Genomic DNA, 19,960 nt, shown 5'->3' on the forward strand with positions numbered 1-19,960 from the left:
CCTCATCCCCCATTGAGCAGCACCCACTGGGTGCTTTCCTTGCACCCCCAGAGGTGCAGGCTGGTGGGATACTGGTGGCTGAGGTGTGAGCCAAGCCAGGCTGTCTCCATCACACCTCACTCCCAAACGTTCCCAGCTGGGCTGAGCAGGGAAGAACTTCTTGAAACTGAGCTTTATTGCTTTAAAAAAAAAAAAAAAAAAAAAAAAAAAAAAAAAAAAGGGAACAAAATCCACCCCCACCTCTTCCTGGTGGGAAGAGGGAGAACCAGGGCAGGAGAGGTCCCAGGCAGGGGTGGGCACCCACCATGGGCATGGATGTTGAGCCCAGAGGGTGGGGAACATCCTCCCAGGGCTTGTTGGGCTGCTTCTGGCTGCTTTGGGAGGTTGGTTTGGGGTGGATCAGCAGGTTGGGTGCCTTGGGGAATGGCATCTGTGGTACCCAACTGAGGTTGCCCCCACCTCAGCATCAAGCTGGGGGCAAGTTGGGAACCCTAGGGGAGGGTGGCATGGGGGTGGTCATCGTGGCATCACCTGCTCCTGGGGTGGGCAGGAGCAAGGGGAGGTCCTGCTCCTGACCTTGGGTCCTTTGCCTGTGGTGGAAGGGTCCCAGTGGTTGGAGGTGCTGTGGTGGGGGTGGGGGTCACTGGTTGGAGATGTTGGGGGGAGAGGAGGGGTCCCAGTGGGTGGAGATGTGATCTTGGTGGGGGTCCCAGTGGGTGGAGATGTTGTGATGGTGGTGGGGGTTCCATAGGCTGGAGATGGGGGGGGGATGTCACTTTGCAGATGTTGGGGGGGTAGTGGGGTCCCAGTGTCTGGAGAGGTTGTGGTGGGGTGGTGGTGGTGGTGGTGGGTCCCAGTGGCTGGAGAGGTTGTGGTGGTGGTGGTGGGGGGGTCCCAGTGGCTGGAGAGGTGGTGGTCGGGGTGGGAGGTCACTGGTTGGAGATGTTGGAGGGGGAGGGGGGGGATCTCAGTGGCTGGAGATGTTATGGTGAAGGGGGGGGTTCCTGTGAGACCCCAGCTTCTACCAATGAGGACCCCAATTTCTACCACTGGAGACCACAACTTCTACCTCTGAGGACCCCAATTTCTACCACTGATGGCTGCACTTGGTGGTGGTGGGGGAGTCATCACATTTCAGCTGGGGAGGGGGAGCCCTCCCCCCAAAATCACCTGGTACCCCCCTGCCATGATGCTGCCATGGAACACCCCCCCCCCCCTCCCCCTCCTCTTCAGCCATACCTGAGGCTGGTGCCCCCCAGGTTGGGCATTTAGGGGTGCAGGCTGGGGGGGAAGGATTGGGGGCAGCCCCATGGGAATCCACTCGCTGGAGGTGCCTGGTTTTGGGGGGGGGGGGGGGGTCCCAAGCTGCCACTGCCACCCCTGCTGGGGCAGACTGGATTTGGGGGTGATCACTTTCCACCCCTCCAAAGCCAAGGAGTCCTCCTTTGACCCACCCAGAATGAGACCAGGACCCATGGCTGGGATGCAGGAAAAGCTTGGGGTGCACTGAGGAGGGGGTTAAGGGTGACCCTACCCAGCTGCTCCCAAACCTTTTGGTGCTTTGGGGATGGGGGGGGGGGGGGGGAGGGCAGCAGGGCATGCTCGGGGGGGTGACAATGGTCTGTGTCCCTCCCTGGGGAGGGGGAGGGGGCAGGGGAGGGGGTGGATCACGTAGCCCAATTCAGCAGGCTGCTGGTGGCCTCTTTGCCCTTCACCCTCAGGGGCACCAAGGTGGGAGGTTTGTAGTCGTGTTCGGGGGGGGTCTCGAAGTGGTGGGTGCCCAGGGCCGGGGCGGGGAGGCTGTGCAGGGAGTAGAGGCTGTTGATGGCCGGATGGGGGCCGGGGGAAGAGGGGATGCCCATGAAGCTGGTGAGGTTGCTGTGAGGGGAGGGGTAGGGAGACATGCAGGGGGTGGGGATGCTCTCGGCCGGCAGGAGCCCCCCGGGGCTGCCGGGGCCGGGGCTTGGCCACAGGTTGTGCTGCAGCTGGAAAGAAAAGGATCAGAATCAACCCCAAGGTGAAGTGGGGGGCGGGGGGTCAGCTGAAGGTGGGGACCATGGCATCCCACCTCCCCTTGGATCCTCCTCACCTCCCCACCCGGGATCCTTCTCACCTCCCCTTGGATCCTCCTCACCTCCCCAACTTGGATCCTTCTCACTTCCCTTGGATCTCCTCACTCCCTCTTGGAGCCTTCTCACTTCTCTTGGATCCTCCTTACCTCCCCACCTTGGGTCCTACTCATGCCCCCTCCTCGCCCCCTTCCTTGGATCCTCCTCATCCTCCTCCACTTGGATCTCCATCACCTTCTCCCCCCTCTTTCCCCTCCCCCCCCCCCCACTTTGGATCCCTCTTGCCTTGGATCCTCCATCACCCCCACCTCCCAGTTTGGACTCCCCCTCACCCCACTCCCTTTGGATCCTTCTCCCACCCCCCAGTTTGGATCCCACTCACCCCTTCACACCCCTCTCCTTTCATCCCTTCCTCATCCTCCCCTTGGATTCCCCCTCACACCTCCCCCCATTTGGATGCCCCTCACCTATGGATCCTACTAATTCCCCCTCCCTGCCCCGTTTGGATCCCACTCACCTCCTCACACCCCTCCCTTGGATCCTCTTCACCCCCTTCTCCCCTTCCCCAACATTTGGATCCCTCCTACCCCACTCCCTTTGGCTCCTCCTTAGCCTCCTACCTCCCATTTTGTCTCCCCCTCACCCCACTCCCCTTGGACCCCCCTCACCCCTTCTTTGCCTCCCTCCTTCCTCCCTACCCCAGATCTATTTCTAGTTGCTCATGGGGGGTTGAATCCTGGTTCAAATCTTTCCCCCCACCCCTCCTTCCCTCCCCCAAGATGCCTGTGGGAGCTTTGGGCACTGGGGCTGTGTCTGAAGAGAAAAAGAGGGCAGCTAAAGAGGTTTCTTGGAGGGGAGCACCCCAAAACCTGCCCCAGAGTTTGGAGGGGGGGGATGACAGACAAACCACCCTCACCCCCCAGGTGTCCACATGAGCTGCTGCTGCTGCTGCTTTCCCCCTTTTCCATCCCTGCTTTTCCCAGGGGGATGAGGGGGCACAGGAGGGGCAAAAAAAAGAGGTGCTGAGGGTCCTTGGGTGCTGGGAGCTTTGCCCTGGCACGGGGAGGGGTGGGGGTGGGGGCAGACAGCAGAGGGTGGGGGGCAGGCAGCCCCTGGGGCACCTCTCACCTCCTGGATTTTCCCGAAGCGTTCTCGTTTGCGCCACTTGGCTCTGCGGTTCTGGAACCAGACCTGGGGGAGCAGGGAGGGAGGGGGCTGAGGTGCAGGGACCCACTGCCCCCCCCCCCTCCCCCAACCCCTGGGTGAGACCCTTCCAACTCTCCCCCTCCCACCTCCCCAGCCCTCTGCCCAGCAGGAAAAGAACCCCCGAGGAGCTGCTGGGCTCCTGGTGAGCTCCAGCTCTGAGCTCTCCAGGCTTTTCCCTCTGCCAGGAGGGGCAGAAATCTTCCTTATCCCTCCGGGAGCAGAAGCAGCCCTGCTCCAGGCACCCTCTTCTCTCCCATCACCTTCTGGGCCTCATTTGTCCCAAGTTTTGATGCGGATTGAGGTTCTTTGGGTCCTGTGTGGTCATGAGGAACCATCTGTGGGATCGGGCTGGAGGTGGGGATGCTCCAGGAGCATCTCCCAGGGGTCACAAGGACCCTCCTGCATGTCCTCTAGATGGGGCTGGGGCTGGAGTTGGCTGTGACAGCTCCAGCAGCATCTCCCAGAGGTCACAAGAACCCTCCTGCATGTCCTCTAGATGGGGCTGGGGCTGGGGCTGGAGCTGGAGTTGGGGTGGTGACAGCTCCAGGAGCATCTCCCATAGGTCACAGGGACCCTGCATGACCCCTGGATGCTGCTGGGTGGGATGGGACTGGAGTTGGGGGGTGGTGACAGCTCCAGCAGCATCTCCTAGAGGTCACAAGGACCCTCCTGCATGTCCCCTGGATGGGGCTGGGACTGGAGTTGGGATGGTGAAGGCTCCAGCAGCACCTCTTGGAGAGGAGGACGTGGTGCTGGGGTGCTCACCACAGGACTCTCCTGGTTCTGGGCAAATTCATCTAAATCCATCTCAAACTGGGGCTCAGAGGCTGTGGTGGCTGCAGGCTCAGGGCGCACATCCCCTGCCTCTGCCTTGTCCCTGTCTCCTGCCCCGTGGGGAGGGCAGCAGCCAGGACTGGGTGGCTTGAAGGACCCAGCACCCATTGCCATCCTGCCTTTGCTTTTCTCCCTCTTGGGTGCCTCCTCCACCCCCCTCTCCTCACTGGGAGCCTCAAACCACATGGAGATGCCTCTGGAAGGAGCTGGAGATGCCTCTGGAAGGAGCTCACTGGCCTGACGCAAGAGTGATGCAGAGCTGGGTGGGGGGGGGCTGAGGGAGGGCCTCATCCTGCCCTCCCACCCCACCTCTCAATCCATCCTGAACCCCTGGGGACCCCTGTCCTGGGATGGCAGCTCCATTGCTGCTGGTCCTGGGCTGGAGGGAGCTGGGTTGTGGGGGTGAGGTGGGGAGGGAGGCTGGAAATGATGAATGTGTTGGGGGGAGGGGGGAATCATATTAAGGAGGTGCTGGGGGGAAAGAGGGGAGGAGGTTGGCATTGACCTCCCAAATTTTGGCTTTTCCTGACCCTTTGGGTGCTGCAGAGGGGACAAGGGGAGAAGTGGAGAGAGCTCAGAGAGGCAAATGGTTTCTGCACCCTGTGGGGGGTGGGTCAAGTGGGCACCTGGGCTGGGATCTCCCCTCTGGGGCTCAGCATAACCCTGGGAACCCCAGCCTCTAACTGGGCATCACCCCACAGAGGAGAGTTAAAAAACATCCCTCACCTCTGCCCAGCACCAACCCGGGGTGGCCATGCCCATTCCTGTGTGTGCCAGGGCCCCGTGCCCATACCTGCACCCTGGCTTCGGTCAGGTCTGTCCTCAGTGCCAGCTGCTCTCGGGCATAGACATCAGGGTAGTGAGTCTTCTGGAAGACCTTCTCCAGCTCCTCCAGCTGGAAGGTGCTGAAGGTCGTCCTGTTCCTCCTCTTCTTGCTCTTGCCCAGGGGCTCGGGCAGCTCGGGCAACCCCCGTTCCCGGAGGCTGGGTGCTGCCAGAAGGCACCTCGGTTCCTCTGAGGCTTTCATGGGGGCTCTGCAGGCTGCGGGCACCGCCTGGTACGTTCCTTTGCATCCCTTCTCGCTGCCTGGCAGGGGGGCAGGCACAAGATGGGAGGGTGTTAATGGCGTTAATGGTGCTAATTGTGCTAATGAAGCCGAGAGCTCGCCCAGCCGGCAGCCCCAGCCCTCCCCTCCCAGCCCTGCCTGCTCTCGGTCACCCCAGAGAGATGTTGAGGTCCAATCCCAGGAGGAAAGAGCTGGGCACAGGCAGGCAGCAGGTCCAACCCATCCCCAGGAGGGCAAAATCCCTGCTCAGTAGGGGAGCCGTGGGCAGGCAACAACCTCCCGGGGATGGCAGAGAGTCACAGAATGGTTTGAGTTGGAAAAGAGCTTTCAGACCATCAAGTCCAACCCAGCACTGCCAGGGCACCACCAGCTCCAGGGCTCTGAAACCCCTCCAGGGATGGGGACTCCAACACTGCCCTGGGCAGCCTCAAGGGGCAGAAATTGTTCCTCATGGCCAACCTCAACCTCCCCTGGGGCAGCTTGAGGCTGATTCCTCTCATTCTGTCACTTGTTCCTTGGGAGCAGAGCCCCACCCTTCCTCCAGCCTGCTCTCAGGAGCTGCAGAGAGCAATGAGGTCTCCCTCAGCCTCCTCTTCTCCAGGCTGAGCACCCCCAGCTCCCTCAGCTGCTCCTCCCCAGCCCTCTTCTCCAGACCCTTCCCCAGCTTTCTTGCCCTTCCCCAGCCCTTCAATGTCCTTCTTGGAGTGAGGAGCCCAAGACTGACCCCAGGACTCAAGATGTGACCTCACCAGTGTGTGCTCAGAGACCCATGGCTGAGGGTCCCACTCAGAGATCCTCTTAGATGCTGCTCCTGAGGGCTGGGTGAGGAGGAGCAGAGAAGGGCAGCACAGGGTGCTCAAGGATTTACTCAGCTCCTTGTCCCTCTGCTCCTGCTCCCTTCCAGCAGGGGCTGAGCCTCCACCCTGCTCAGCAGCCCCCACAGCAGAGGCATCAGCTCCACCAGTAAGCCCAGTTTGCCCCAGCACTGGGCTTTTATTCACCTCCCCATGTCTGAACTCAGCTCAAGGGGAGGCTTTGCCTGTCCCTCTGCTGGCATTTCCCTGCCTCTGGGACTCTCAGCAACCCATTTGGAAAGGAGAGAAAATCAAACCCCCTCCTCCTTTTACTCAAAGTCTCCCTGTCCCCACCTCCCTGCAGGAGCCAGAGCAAGAAATTTGGGGGTTCCTCCCCCCCACCCCCCTTCCTCTCACTGCTGGGATGTCTCTGGGCTGTCTGTTGAAAGGGTTCAAGGAGATAAGCCACTGCCACACATTTCAGAGGTCATCTCTTTTCTCCCAGCAGGGTTGTTTGTCCCCAAGCAGGGACACACAGAGCTCAGTGACTCCAGCTGGGGGCTGCTGGGACCCTGAGGAGCTGATGTGGTGAAAGGGGAATCAAAGAAGGGACCAGCTTAGGGGACAGGGAGGGAACGCAGGGACATTACTCAGGAAGGAGACAACCTGAAAGATGCTTGAGTTTAGCCCTGGTTTGAGCCCCACTTTAAGCACCAGCCCCAAAGATTTGGGCTTGCTGCAGGTGGAGCCCACTGCTCCCTTCGGAGGGGCAGGATCAGGCCCACAGCTTGACCTTGGGCACGGCGCAGCTCTCGGGGCCAGCGAGGGGGAGGAAATGGCTCCATTGGGACGGATCCTCCTTCCCAGACCATTCCCTATCACATCCCAGCCGAGCAGGGGAGCAGGGTCCCCAACCCTGTGAACCCACCAGGGGGTTTGTGCCCTCCCCGCCCCCCCCAAAGCCGCTCCTGCCGCTGCCTTTTCCCGACTTTCGTTTTTGATTTTTCCCTAATGAAGGCAGTTTGGGGGTGGGGGTGGGAGGGCGGGGGGGGGGGATACGGCACAGCCAAGAGCCACAATCCAGCTGCTTTGAATTAATGGGAAAATGGAATCTGGGGGCACGGGGTGGGGGGGTGTCTGGGGGCGGGGGGGTTGTGATTCCTCTTGGTACAGACCTGGGTACGAGCCTGGTGCTGGGGAATGGTTGAAGGGATGAGGCCGAATTGCTGTTTCCTTCCCGCTTTGTCCTCCAAAGGGCTCAAAGCCGCCGGGCCCGGGGGATTTAACGTGAACACATAATTCTGACCAAAGAGTGAAGGGAAAGCAAAAAACATAACAATAAAAAAAAAAAACCACCCCAAAACCAAAACCCGACAAACCCAAATGTGATCAAAAATAAGGCAAAAAAAAAAAAAAAAAACAAAAACCAAAAAGAAATTCATCAGATTCGGGGTTTTTCTCCCCCCACCCCCACCTATTTTTTTCTTTTTAAGCCAGCGAGCCGCGGGCTTCGGCGTGGGAGACAAATTCTTAGCCCAAAAAAGAAGGAAAAGTCAGGAAGGGTACAGGATCCGGGTGTGTAGCTAAATAAACACGGACAAAGAGGATGGGGGAAAAAAAAAGAGAAGATAGAAAAATCCTTTTTTGTTTTGTTTTGTTTGGGTTGTTGTTGTTTTTTTTTTTTCCCCACCTCCGTTACTAAATCCTTCCTAAACTGACACCCCCGGAAAGATTTGGCGGCGCTGGGGGAAGGAGGCAGCTGGGGAACAGCTGTAAAATTCCTGGGTTAACCGGGAAGGGAAAGGGAAAACTAAGAAGGAAGGGATGGGGGCACCGAAAGGAACTGGGGGAGAGATCCCCAACCACCGGGAATGGCAGCATCACACACACACATCCCCCCCGCCGCACCGGGAGCAGGTAAGAAGGATGGAGCGGGCCGAGCCGGTGTCCCTGCTACCTTCGGGGCTTTTCCTACCTGTTCCCCCCGAACTGGGAGTGGGGCAGCTTCGCTGGGCCCCACCTGGTTCCCATTAGCCCACGGCGCTGCCTTTTTCTTCTTATATTAAAGTGAAAAGCTTTAGGGGGGTGGGGGGGGATAAAAGGCCCTTGCGATCGGGGAGCCTCGGAGGGATGGGATGAGGCCGGGGAGCCCCGGCCAGAGCCCCCGACGGTCCTAACTGGGAGGGAAAGTGCGAGGTGAGCGGCGGGTGTTGCTCGGTCGGTGGAAGCGATTGGGAGAGACCCGAGGGATCCGGTGTGGAGCCCCCCGGGAGCCGGGTATCGATGTCCCGGGAGGCACCGAGCTCTGCATCCCCCGGCGCTGTGAACCAGGGGATCGGGAGCGCTGAACCTCTAGGGCTGTGCACCGGGGAACCGGCAGCGTCGGAGGACTCTGGAGCCGTGCACCGGGGAACTGGGAGGGTTGGAGCTCCGGAGCGCTGAACCCTTCCAGAGCCGTGCACCGGGATCAGTCGAGTCCCGGAGCCGTGCACCGAGGAGCTCTGTGCTCTGCAAACCCTGCGGCAGGGCACCGGGGAACGATGTGACCTCGGAGCGCTGAAGCTCTGCATCCCCGGGAGCCGGGAGCTCTGCACGGGGGAAACCGGGAATGCTAGATGCCCGGGAACCGGGAGCTCTGCATGCCCAGAGCCATGCACCGGGGAACCGGGAATGCTGGAACCCCGAGAACTGGGAGTGCTGGGGCCGCCAGAACGGTGCACTGGGGAACCGGGAGTGCTGAAACCCCACAACGGGGAGCACTGGACCCCGGGGGCCATGCTCCGAGGGAACCGGGAACTTTGCACCCTCAGAACCGTGCACCGGGGAGCTCCGAGCTCTGTAAATCCCGGTCGGAAACTCTCGGTGCTGCCCGGGACCGGAGCCCCGGGCCTGTCCGTGCGGCCACAGCGCCGGTAGCTCTCTCTGGTCCTTGCCCGGTGAGGCCCCGTCTCGGGCAGCGGCGGCCGGACTCGCTTCTCCAGCCTCCTCTGAGCGACGGGTCCGTTCCCCGGTGCCGGTAACGAGCTCCATCCCCGGCAGTCATCGCCGCTCGTCAGCCTGGGCCGGTCCCCGCCGTCGTGGCAGCGGGACCGAGTATCTGCCTCTAACCCCGTTTCGAGAACGACCTTGGAGACTTCGGTCTCCGTCGCGACACAGTCACGGCTGCCCGACACACAGCAGCACCGGGCCGGCTCCCGTCGGGGGATGCCCTGACGGACTCTGCTCCGACGGGGCCATATCGCGACAGCGGCCGCCTCCGTGAAGTGTGTCGGCGATAGTACGGTCGAGAGGGGGATCAGGGCTGGCGGGGAGATCCCTTCTCGGAGGGCAGCGGCAGGATCAGGCCCCCGGGTGGTGGTGGAGAAGAGGGAAGTGAAACAGAAGGGAGCGCGGAGAGGTCGAGAGGGTCGGCAGCCCCGGTGTCCCGCCCCTCCACCCGCCGCTCTCCCCGTACCTGCAGCCCCGGGCGGGCAGAACGGCTTCGCATGGACGGGCAGGGCGACGGGGCCCGGGCTGGTGACCCCCAAGTACCGAGGCTCTGCCTTGTCCGGTGGACAGCGAGCCGGGCGGGGGCTGAGCGGCGGCGGGTACTGGGAAGGGAGTCCCGGTGGAGTCCCGGTGAATGCGGTGGGAGAACGGGGGAGCCCCGGGAGGGGTCCGGCCCGGTGAGGAGGGGGGAAGGTCGGGCAGCCCGGTGCCTCCATGCCGCAGGTTGGATGGAACGGGCAAGGGGAGGTGGCGGAGGGGGGGCGGATTTTGTGCGGGGGCCTGGGGAGGAGGGGGGGGTGGCTGGTGGGGATGGGAAGGGAGGGATCGCTCAAGCCCCCCTCCACCCCCGTACCCCCCCTCCCCCCCCATCCCACTTCCCCAACTCCACAGCCAGTCACGTGTGTCCTCCATCCCCTTCCTTAACCCTCTAATCCCAATTTCCACCAGCCCCAGCCCCAAGCTTCCTTTCCCGAGTGGGTCGGACTGGAGAAGAAAACCCCCCCTCCCCCCCCCCCCCGCTTCCCCCAGCCCCCTCTCAATCCCATCCTCAGGGCAGGGGCTGTAGGGGGAGCCCCCTGCTCCTCCCCTCTCAGCGCTCCCAGTGTCTCCCAGCTACAGGAAATGCCCAGGGCCCTTCCTTGAGTTAAAGCTCCATCCCCAACTGCTCCCAGCAGCTCCAAATTCCGGGCAGGGATAAACTTTCATTTTCCAGGCACACTCTGGATTTTTTCCCCCCATCTTTCTGAACCCATTTGTAGCCTTTCCCTTCCCAAAGACAGGGCTGAGGCCTGGACAGGAGATCCAGGGGGGATTGTGGCCCTGGGACATAGGATCAAGGGGGATCATGACCCTGGGACATGGGATCCAGGGCCATTTGTGATCCTGGGACATGGGATCTAGGCATGATCATAACCCTGGGACATGCAATCCAAGGGTGACCATGACCTTGCAACAGGAATTCTAGGGATGATTGTGACCCTGGGACATGGGATCCAGGGGTGATCACGATCCTGGAGTACAACATCCATGATCCCACAGTGCACATCCACCGAGGAGGACCTATCCTGCTCCCTGCTGCTCCCACATCCCAGGATTTGGATCCCTCCCCCCCAACCCCAGCAGCCTGGTTTTGCTGGAGTAGAGCAGATCAGGGCTTGCCTGGACTTCCCCCCTCCCCCCCTTTTTTTTTTTTTTTTCTCCTTTTTTGGCTCCTCTGCATTGGAGCCACTTTGGCTGCTCCCTGTGGAGGGTGTTTGGCTCAGAGCATGGAGGGGGGGTGTCCAGTTTTGGGGGTGTCTGTGTGCAAAAGGGTGAAGCAGATTTGGTGCTTCAGGGGCTGGGTGGCAGAGAGGGGACTGAGCAAGGGGCAGGGAGAAGTGAGCAGAAATCGGCTGGGAAGAGGGAGGTGGGGGGCGGGGGGGTGAGTTTTCCATCTCCATTTGCTGGTTTTCCCTTACACACGACATGGATTTTAGCTCATCCCAGGGGATTCCTCCTTCCTCTGGGTCTAGGAATAAAAAAACAAAACAAAACAAAACAAAACCAAACCATCACCCACAGATATCAGGCAAAAAGAGGTGGAGGAGGACCAGGAGTGATGTTTAAGAGCAGAACAGGACAACCCAGACCATTAAACACCATCAGGCAGCTGGCTGTGGATTTATTGGCCGGGCTGGGGCAGAACTCTGTTATCCCAGGCACGGAGCAAAGCTGGAATTCCAGGAAAATCTTGGCTTTTGAACGAGGTTGTGATTAAAACCCACAACCTCAGCCCTGTGTCCTGGCTTGAGGGGGGGGGGGTCGATGTGACACCGTTGGGTCGGTGCACAGAGCAGCAGGGGAAGGGAGGGGGGGTGTGAATCACGGCTGGAATTCGCTCGGGGGAAATGGCACTTGCAGGGAAATTCCTGGCTGGGTTGTGATTCCAGGCTCAAATGTATCCCAGTCAACGAGTCCCACAGGAGCTGGGTCTTCAAGCAGGGGTCTGAGTGCTCCGTGCCCCGCTCCCCCCTCCCCCCTCATCACCCTTTAATGGCCCCGATGGCTCCTTCTGCATCCTGCATCCCGAAGCTTTCCCTGGAGCTGCTGGGATTTTTCCCTGTCTGATGGCCACAGCTCGCTGTGTGCTGTGAATCATTGCTGAAGAGGGATTTCCTGAGGGATTCCAAGAGGGATTCCAAGTCCTCCAGCTTGCAACAAGTCGTTAAATGTTATGGAACCTCTCCTAACCCCTGTAAAAGGTTATTAGTTCCGATCTGCCTCTCCCTGATTTACTGCTGGAACTTGCAGGATTTTAGTGCAGAGGAATGAGTCCATCCCCGTGTCCTGGTGGTGAGGAGGAGGAGGATGGACGGGCTTGGCTGGGATGCGCTGGTTTTCCATCACTGGGAAAGGTGGAAGAGGTCTTGGGAAGGTGGGATTTGGGGCATTTGGGAGCTGCAGGCAGTGCAAGGAGAGGGGTTGGGGTTGGGTTGTGCAGCTGCTGTGAGGGTGAGCAGGGCTCCTGTGGGCTCCTCCTGAGCCTGCCACCAACCCTCTGCCCTGGGTGTTTGTGTGTGTAAAGCCAGACCATCCTCATCCTCCTGGCGTGGTGGATGGGTGTCTTGGGTGCTTTGAGATCAAGGACAAAGGCTGTTGGGGGGAGAACAAGGTGGATGCTGCCCTGGATAGGTGCCAGTATGGGACTGAGCAGGGCAGGGAGATCTCCATGGTGCTCCTGGGGCTTGCTGGGTTTCACTGGCCACAAAGCAGCTCATTTGTGGGCAAAGGATGATCCCAACCAACCCCTTGGCTGACAAAGCTCCAGGAGAAACTTTTCACCATGTCCTGGTGTCTAGCTCTGACATCTCCACAAGGAGAAGTGCTCCTGGGTCAGCTTTTGGATTGAGGTGACCTTTTGTGGCCCTATTTTAGCTGGCAGCTGCCACCAAACAAGCCCTGGCATGAGAATCACCAAATGCAGCAGGAGGACTCCAGCAGGATGCTCTGTGGCCAAACATCTCCTGGTTTCAGTTTCCCTCTTGCTTGCTGGGAGGAGGATTGGTTTTCTTCCTCCTCCTTACATCCCATTGGCTTTCCCAACTCTTTCCAACCATCCCAGAGAGCTGCTTTGCCTCCCCTGGGATCAGGAGATGTCAATGCAGAGCTCGGCAGGAGGCCGGGAAGCTTTGCTGAGCTCTGTGGTTTGAAGGTCCCTGCACAGCCAAGACTCTGTGATGTTACCCAGAGCCTTGGGAATGCTGGCAAGGCACCAAGAGATGCCTCAGGACCAGGAAAGGGCTCCTCCTTCTCCAGGGACTTGCTTTCCCTCCCAGCCTGAAGGTCAAGCACTGGGCAGCAGAGATGAGGACCAGCAGTGGTGCTCCAGCCCATGGACTTTTTTATCTCCAGGGGGTTGATTTTTGTGATTGGTTCTCCAGTTTGGGAAGAAAGCTCATTCCTGGGAACCTGCTGAGGAAAAGCTCTGGTGGGAGCTGCCCCACCCCTGGCACCGTTGCAGGTCAGGCTGTTTGGGGCTGTGAGCAACCTGCTGTAGTTGGGGCTTGTCCCTGCTGACTGCAGGGGCTTGGACTGGATGGGTTTGAGAGGTCCCTTCCAACCCAACCCACTCCGTGGTTCCAGCAGAAGGGACAGAGTCTGGGGACACTTAGACAAAGCCTTCTCCAGCCTGGAGCATCCCCAGCTCTGCTGGGTGAGTGCTGACCAAGCTTGGAGGCTGCTCTCCAGCTCTGCTGCTCCTCTCCACCCCCAGGTCATGTCCTCAGCCTGGAGAGACACCACGTGTGGGACAGTTCAATGAGTCACAGAATGCTTTGAGGTGGAAGGGACATTTTGAGGCCATGGAGTCCAACCTCCTGCCTAGGGCCACTGCCTCTGTCCTTTGGGGAAGCCCAGGAGGTTCTCCCCTTGTCTGGGGAGGATGTGGGACTCAGTTGGCCCTGCTGCTGCTCTTCTGCTTGTGTCCCCAGCCTGTGCTCCTCCAGCCTCATGGTGAGGACCTTCACCTTCTCTTAATGCCCAGGGGAGAGTCATCCCTGGCTGCTTTACAACCCTTGCTGGGTGCCAGTGTGGTCTTCTAATGTGTCTTTGGGCACCTCCCTGCATTTCTCTGCCACCAGAGACACAAAGATCTCGGATTTTCTTTTTTTTTTTCTTTTCTTTTTAATGCCTTTTTAATTTTTTTTTTTTTGGCTTGTTTGTTTTTAATGCTAAAGCTGCAGATGCCTCACGGCTTCAATCCTCAGCCCCTGCTCATCTCCACATCCCAGAAAAATCTTCCAATTCCCACCTCACTGCAGAGCTTCAGCCCAAGCTAGGGCTAGGTCTGGCTGAGGAATGTGCCTGTGGATGGCTGGCAAAATGTCTTTATTCATTCCCTTGATCCCTATCCTGCTTTGATTAGTGGGAGCTGGAGACCCACCAGATCCCAGCAGGATTTTAGTCCTGGTTGCACATCTCCCAACAGCAAGGCACAAAGACAAATGTGTCCCCCCCCTGTCCCCCCAGTGTCACAATGACACAGGAAGGGCAGGAGGGAGCCTCTGTGCCACAGGCAGGCAGAGAATTTGCTGTGCTCCCATGGGAAGGGAGATGCAGAGCTCTGTGTCCATGTTCCTAGATCCATATTTACAGCTCCATAGCTCCATATCCATACTTTTAGATCCGTAGTTCCACATCCACATTTCTATATCCATATTTATAGCTCCATATCCATATTTTTAGATCCATAGTTCTATATCCACATTCCTATATCCATATTTATAGATCCATAGTTTTAGATCCATAATTATAGATCCACATTCCTATATCCATATTTATATATCCATAGTTTTAGATCCATAGTCCTATCCCCATAGTTAAATCCATAGTTCTATATCCACATTCCCATATCCCTATTTATATCTCCATAGTTTTAGATCCATAATTATAGATCCATATTCCTATCCCCATAGTTCCCTATCCATATCCACATTCCTATATCCATAGTTCTGTATCCATAGTTCTGTATCCATGGTTTTAGATCTATAATTATATATCCATAGTTAAATCCATATTCCTATATCCATAGTTCTGTATCCATAGTTCTGTATCCATAGGTTTAGATCCATATTTCTGTATCCATAGCTTTGGATCCATAATTATAGATCGATATTCCCATATCCATAGTTGCATCCACAGTTTTAGATCCACATTCCTATAGCCACATTCCTGTATCCATAGTTCTGTATCCATGGTTACATATCCAGAGCTATGTATCCATAGTTCTTGATCCATAATTATAGATCCACAGTTCTATATCCATATATTCCTCTAACCAGAGTTAAATCCATAATCCTGTATTCATATTCCTGGATCCACAGCTATACATCCATAGTTTTGTATCCAGAGTTTTAGATCCATATTTATATATCCATAGTTTTAGATCCATATTTAAATACCCACAGCTACAGATCCATAATTATAGATCCATATTCCTATCCCCATAGTTCCCTATCCATACTTCTATATCTGCAATCCTACATCCATAGTTCTGTATCCATAGTTCTGTATCCATGGTTTTTAGATCCATAATTATATATCCATAGTTAAATCCCTAATTCCATATCCACATTTATAGCTCCATAAATCCAAATCCATATTTGCATCCATCCATTTTTTACCTATGGATATTTACCTCTATTTCCATCCACATGCACATTCCCAGCCCTCAGATATCCACAGGGATAACTGGATCCCAGGAAAACCTCTTCTGTAACTTGAATTATCCCACAACGAAAGTTTTACAGCTCTAACATCCCTTAAGAACAACATTCCCAGGCTTTTCCTGGATCCATCCATGCCACCAGCACACGGCCAATAAAATCATCTTCATCACTGTCCGGATTGAGGGGGGATCATGGAATAAATCCATGGAAATCAGCCCCAAAATGGCATAAATCCCTAAAAATCTGTCTTTATTGCATCCATAACATTGTGGCTGGATTGCCTCTCCGTGCAGGGTCAGATCCCTGTGGATACAGCGCTGGGACACCCTCAGTGCTGGCAAGCAGAAAAAACCGGAGGGATTTGGTGAAATTCCCAAATTTTGGATGTCATTCGGGGGGGGGGGGGGGGGCGATGGATATCGAGGGGTTTTAAGTCACTTCTCCTCCTCAACAACAAGAAAAAATAAAAAAAAAAAAAAAAAAAAAGAAAAAAAAACTTTTTTTAAAAAAAAAAAAAAAAAAAAACTTGTAGTTGAGGAGGAAAAGAGAGATACAACCCCTCGATATCCATCGCCCCCCCCCCCCCCCCCGAATGACATCCAAAATTTGGGAATTTCACCAAATCCCTCCGGTTTTTTCTGCTTGCCAGCACTGAGGGTGTCCCAGCGCTGTATCCACAGGGATCTGACCCTGCACGGAGAGGCAATCCAGCCACAATGTTATGGATGCAATAAAGACAGATTTTTAGGGATTTATGCCATTTTGGGGCTGATTTCCATGGATTTATTCCATGATCCCCCCTCAATCCGGACAGTGATGAAGATGATTTTATTGGCCGTGTGCTGGTGGCATGGATGGATCCAGGAAAAGCCTGGGAATGTTGTTCTTAAGGGATGTTAGAGCTGTAAAACTTTCGTTGTGGGATAATTCAAGTTACAGAAGAGGTTTTCCTGGGATCCAGTTATCCCTGTGGATATCTGAGGGCTGGGAATGTGCATGTGGATGGAAATAGAGGTAAATATCCATAGGTAAAAAATGGATGGATGCAAATATGGATTTGGATTTATGGAGCTATAAATGTGGATATGGAATTAGGGATTTAACTATGGATATATAATTATGGATCTAAAAACCATGGATACAGAACTATGGATACAGAACTATGGATGTAGGATTGCAGATATAGAAGTATGGATAGGGAACTATGGGGATAGGAATATGGATCTATAATTATGGATCTGTAGCTGTGGGTATTTAAATATGGATCTAAAACTATGGATATATAAATATGGATCTAAAACTCTGGATACAAAACTATGGATGTATAGCTGTGGATCCAGGAATATGAATACAGGATTATGGATTTAACTCTGGTTAGAGGAATATATGGATATAGAACTGTGGATCTATAATTATGGATCAAGAACTATGGATACATAGCTCTGGATATGTAACCATGGATACAGAACTATGGATACAGGAATGTGGCTATAGGAATGTGGATCTAAAACTGTGGATGCAACTATGGATATGGGAATATCGATCTATAATTATGGATCCAAAGCTATGGATACAGAAATATGGATCTAAACCTATGGATACAGAACTATGGATACAGAACTATGGATATAGGAATATGGATTTAACTATGGATATATAATTATAGATCTAAAACCATGGATACAGAACTATGGATACAGAACTATGGATATAGGAATGTGGATATGGATAGGGAACTATGGGGATAGGAATATGGATCTATAATTATGGATCTAAAACTATGGAGATATAAATAGGGATATGGGAATGTGGATATAGAACTATGGATTTAACTATGGGGATAGGACTATGGATCTAAAACTATGGATATATAAATATGGATATAGGAATGTGGATCTATAATTATGGATCTAAAACTATGGATCTATAAATATGGATATAGGAATGTGGATATAGAACTATGGATCTAAAAATATGGATATGGAGCTATAAATATGGATATAGAAATGTGGATGTGGAACTACGGATCTAAAAGTATGGATATGGAGCTATGGAGCTGTAAATATGGATCTAGGAACATGGACACAGAGCTCTGCATCTCCCTTCCCATGGGAGCACAGCAAATTCTCTGCCTGCCTGTGGCACAGAGGCTCCCTCCTGCCCTTCCTGTGTCATTGTGACACTGGGGGGACAGGGGGGGGACACATTTGTCTTTGTGCCTTGCTGTTGGGAGATGTGCAACCAGGACTAAAATCCTGCTGGGATCTGGTGGGTCTCCAGCTCCCACTAATCAAAGCAGGATAGGGATCAAGGGAATGAATAAAGACATTTTGCCAGCCATCCACAGGCACATTCCTCAGCCAGACCTAGCCCTAGCTTGGGCTGAAGCTCTGCAGTGAGGTGGGAATTGGAAGATTTTTCTGGGATGTGGAGATGAGCAGGGGCTGAGGATTGAAGCCGTGAGGCATCTGCAGCTTTAGCATTAAAAACAAACAAGCCAAAAAAAAAAAAATTAAAAAGGCATTAAAAAGAAAAGAAAAAAAAAAAGAAAATCCGAGATCTTTGTGTCTCTGGTGGCAGAGAAATGCAGGGAGGTGCCCAAAGACACATTAGAAGACCACACTGGCACCCAGCAAGGGTTGTAAAGCAGCCAGGGATGACTCTCCCCTGGGCATTAAGAGAAGGTGAAGGTCCTCACCATGAGGCTGGAGGAGCACAGGCTGGGGACACAAGCAGAAGAGCAGCAGCAGGGCCAACTGAGTCCCACATCCTCCCCAGACAAGGGGAGAACCTCCTGGGCTTCCCCAAAGGACAGAGGCAGTGGCCCTAGGCAGGAGGTTGGACTCCATGGCCTCAAAATGTCCCTTCCACCTCAAAGCATTCTGTGACTCATTGAACTGTCCCACACGTGGTGTCTCTCCAGGCTGAGGACATGACCTGGGGGTGGAGAGGAGCAGCAGAGCTGGAGAGCAGCCTCCAAGCTTGGTCAGCACTCACCCAGCAGAGCTGGGGATGCTCCAGGCTGGAGAAGGCTTTGTCTAAGTGTCCCCAGACTCTGTCCCTTCTGCTGGAACCACGGAGTGGGTTGGGTTGGAAGGGACCTCTCAAACCCATCCAGTCCAAGCCCCTGCAGTCAGCAGGGACAAGCCCCAACTACAGCAGGTTGCTCACAGCCCCAAACAGCCTGACCTGCAACGGTGCCAGGGGTGGGGCAGCTCCCACCAGAGCTTTTCCTCAGCAGGTTCCCAGGAATGAGCTTTCTTCCCAAACTGGAGAACCAATCACAAAAATCAACCCCCTGGAGATAAAAAAGTCCATGGGCTGGAGCACCACTGCTGGTCCTCATCTCTGCTGCCCAGTGCTTGACCTTCAGGCTGGGAGGGAAAGCAAGTCCCTGGAGAAGGAGGAGCCCTTTCCTGGTCCTGAGGCATCTCTTGGTGCCTTGCCAGCATTCCCAAGGCTCTGGGTAACATCACAGAGTCTTGGCTGTGCAGGGACCTTCAAACCACAGAGCTCAGCAAAGCTTCCCGGCCTCCTGCCGAGCTCTGCATTGACATCTCCTGATCCCAGGGGAGGCAAAGCAGCTCTCTGGGATGGTTGGAAAGAGTTGGGAAAGCCAATGGGATGTAAGGAGGAGGAAGAAAACCAATCCTCCTCCCAGCAAGCAAGAGGGAAACTGAAACCAGGAGATGTTTGGCCACAGAGCATCCTGCTGGAGTCCTCCTGCTGCATTTGGTGATTCTCATGCCAGGGCTTGTTTGGTGGCAGCTGCCAGCTAAAATAGGGCCACAAAAGGTCACCTCAATCCAAAAGCTGACCCAGGAGCACTTCTCCTTGTGGAGATGTCAGAGCTAGACACCAGGACATGGTGAAAAGTTTCTCCTGGAGCTTTGTCAGCCAAGGGGTTGGTTGGGATCATCCTTTGCCCACAAATGAGCTGCTTTGTGGCCAGTGAAACCCAGCAAGCCCCAGGAGCACCATGGAGATCTCCCTGCCCTGCTCAGTCCCATACTGGCACCTATCCAGGGCAGCATCCACCTTGTTCTCCCCCCAACAGCCTTTGTCCTTGATCTCAAAGCACCCAAGACACCCATCCACCACGCCAGGAGGATGAGGATGGTCTGGCTTTACACACACAAACACCCAGGGCAGAGGGTTGGTGGCAGGCTCAGGAGGAGCCCACAGGAGCCCTGCTCACCCTCACAGCAGCTGCACAACCCAACCCCAACCCCTCTCCTTGCACTGCCTGCAGCTCCCAAATGCCCCAAATCCCACCTTCCCAAGACCTCTTCCACCTTTCCCAGTGATGGAAAACCAGCGCATCCCAGCCAAGCCCGTCCATCCTCCTCCTCCTCACCACCAGGACACGGGGATGGACTCATTCCTCTGCACTAAAATCCTGCAAGTTCCAGCAGTAAATCAGGGAGAGGCAGATCGGAACTAATAACCTTTTACAGGGGTTAGGAGAGGTTCCATAACATTTAACGACTTGTTGCAAGCTGGAGGACTTGGAATCCCTCTTGGAATCCCTCAGGAAATCCCTCTTCAGCAATGATTCACAGCACACAGCGAGCTGTGGCCATCAGACAGGGAAAAATCCCAGCAGCTCCAGGGAAAGCTTCGGGATGCAGGATGCAGAAGGAGCCATCGGGGCCATTAAAGGGTGATGAGGGGGGAGGGGGGAGCGGGGCACGGAGCACTCAGACCCCTGCTTGAAGACCCAGCTCCTGTGGGACTCGTTGACTGGGATACATTTGAGCCTGGAATCACAACCCAGCCAGGAATTTCCCTGCAAGT

At 55.4% G+C, this 19,960-nt stretch overlaps 1 protein-coding gene across 1 annotated transcript; it reads right to left on the reverse strand.

Annotated features, from left to right (window-relative positions):
- Positions 1-1,667: 1,667 nt before the first annotated feature.
- Positions 1,668-9,673, reverse strand: LOC128980251 (homeobox protein aristaless-like 3). Its single transcript, XM_054398712.1, has 4 exons — positions 9,424-9,673; positions 4,903-5,195; positions 3,198-3,260; positions 1,668-1,985 (listed from the first exon to the last, which is right to left on the reverse strand). Exons 1-4 carry the CDS (start codon positions 9,671-9,673, stop codon positions 1,668-1,670), a joined length of 924 nt encoding a protein of 307 aa, XP_054254687.1.
- Positions 9,674-19,960: the final 10,287 nt, after the last annotated feature.

The sequence above is a fragment of the Indicator indicator genome, unplaced genomic scaffold, assembly GCF_027791375.1.
Source record: "Indicator indicator isolate 239-I01 unplaced genomic scaffold, UM_Iind_1.1 iindUn_scaffold_86, whole genome shotgun sequence".
In the NCBI taxonomy this organism is placed as follows: domain Eukaryota; kingdom Metazoa; phylum Chordata; class Aves; order Piciformes; family Indicatoridae; genus Indicator; species Indicator indicator.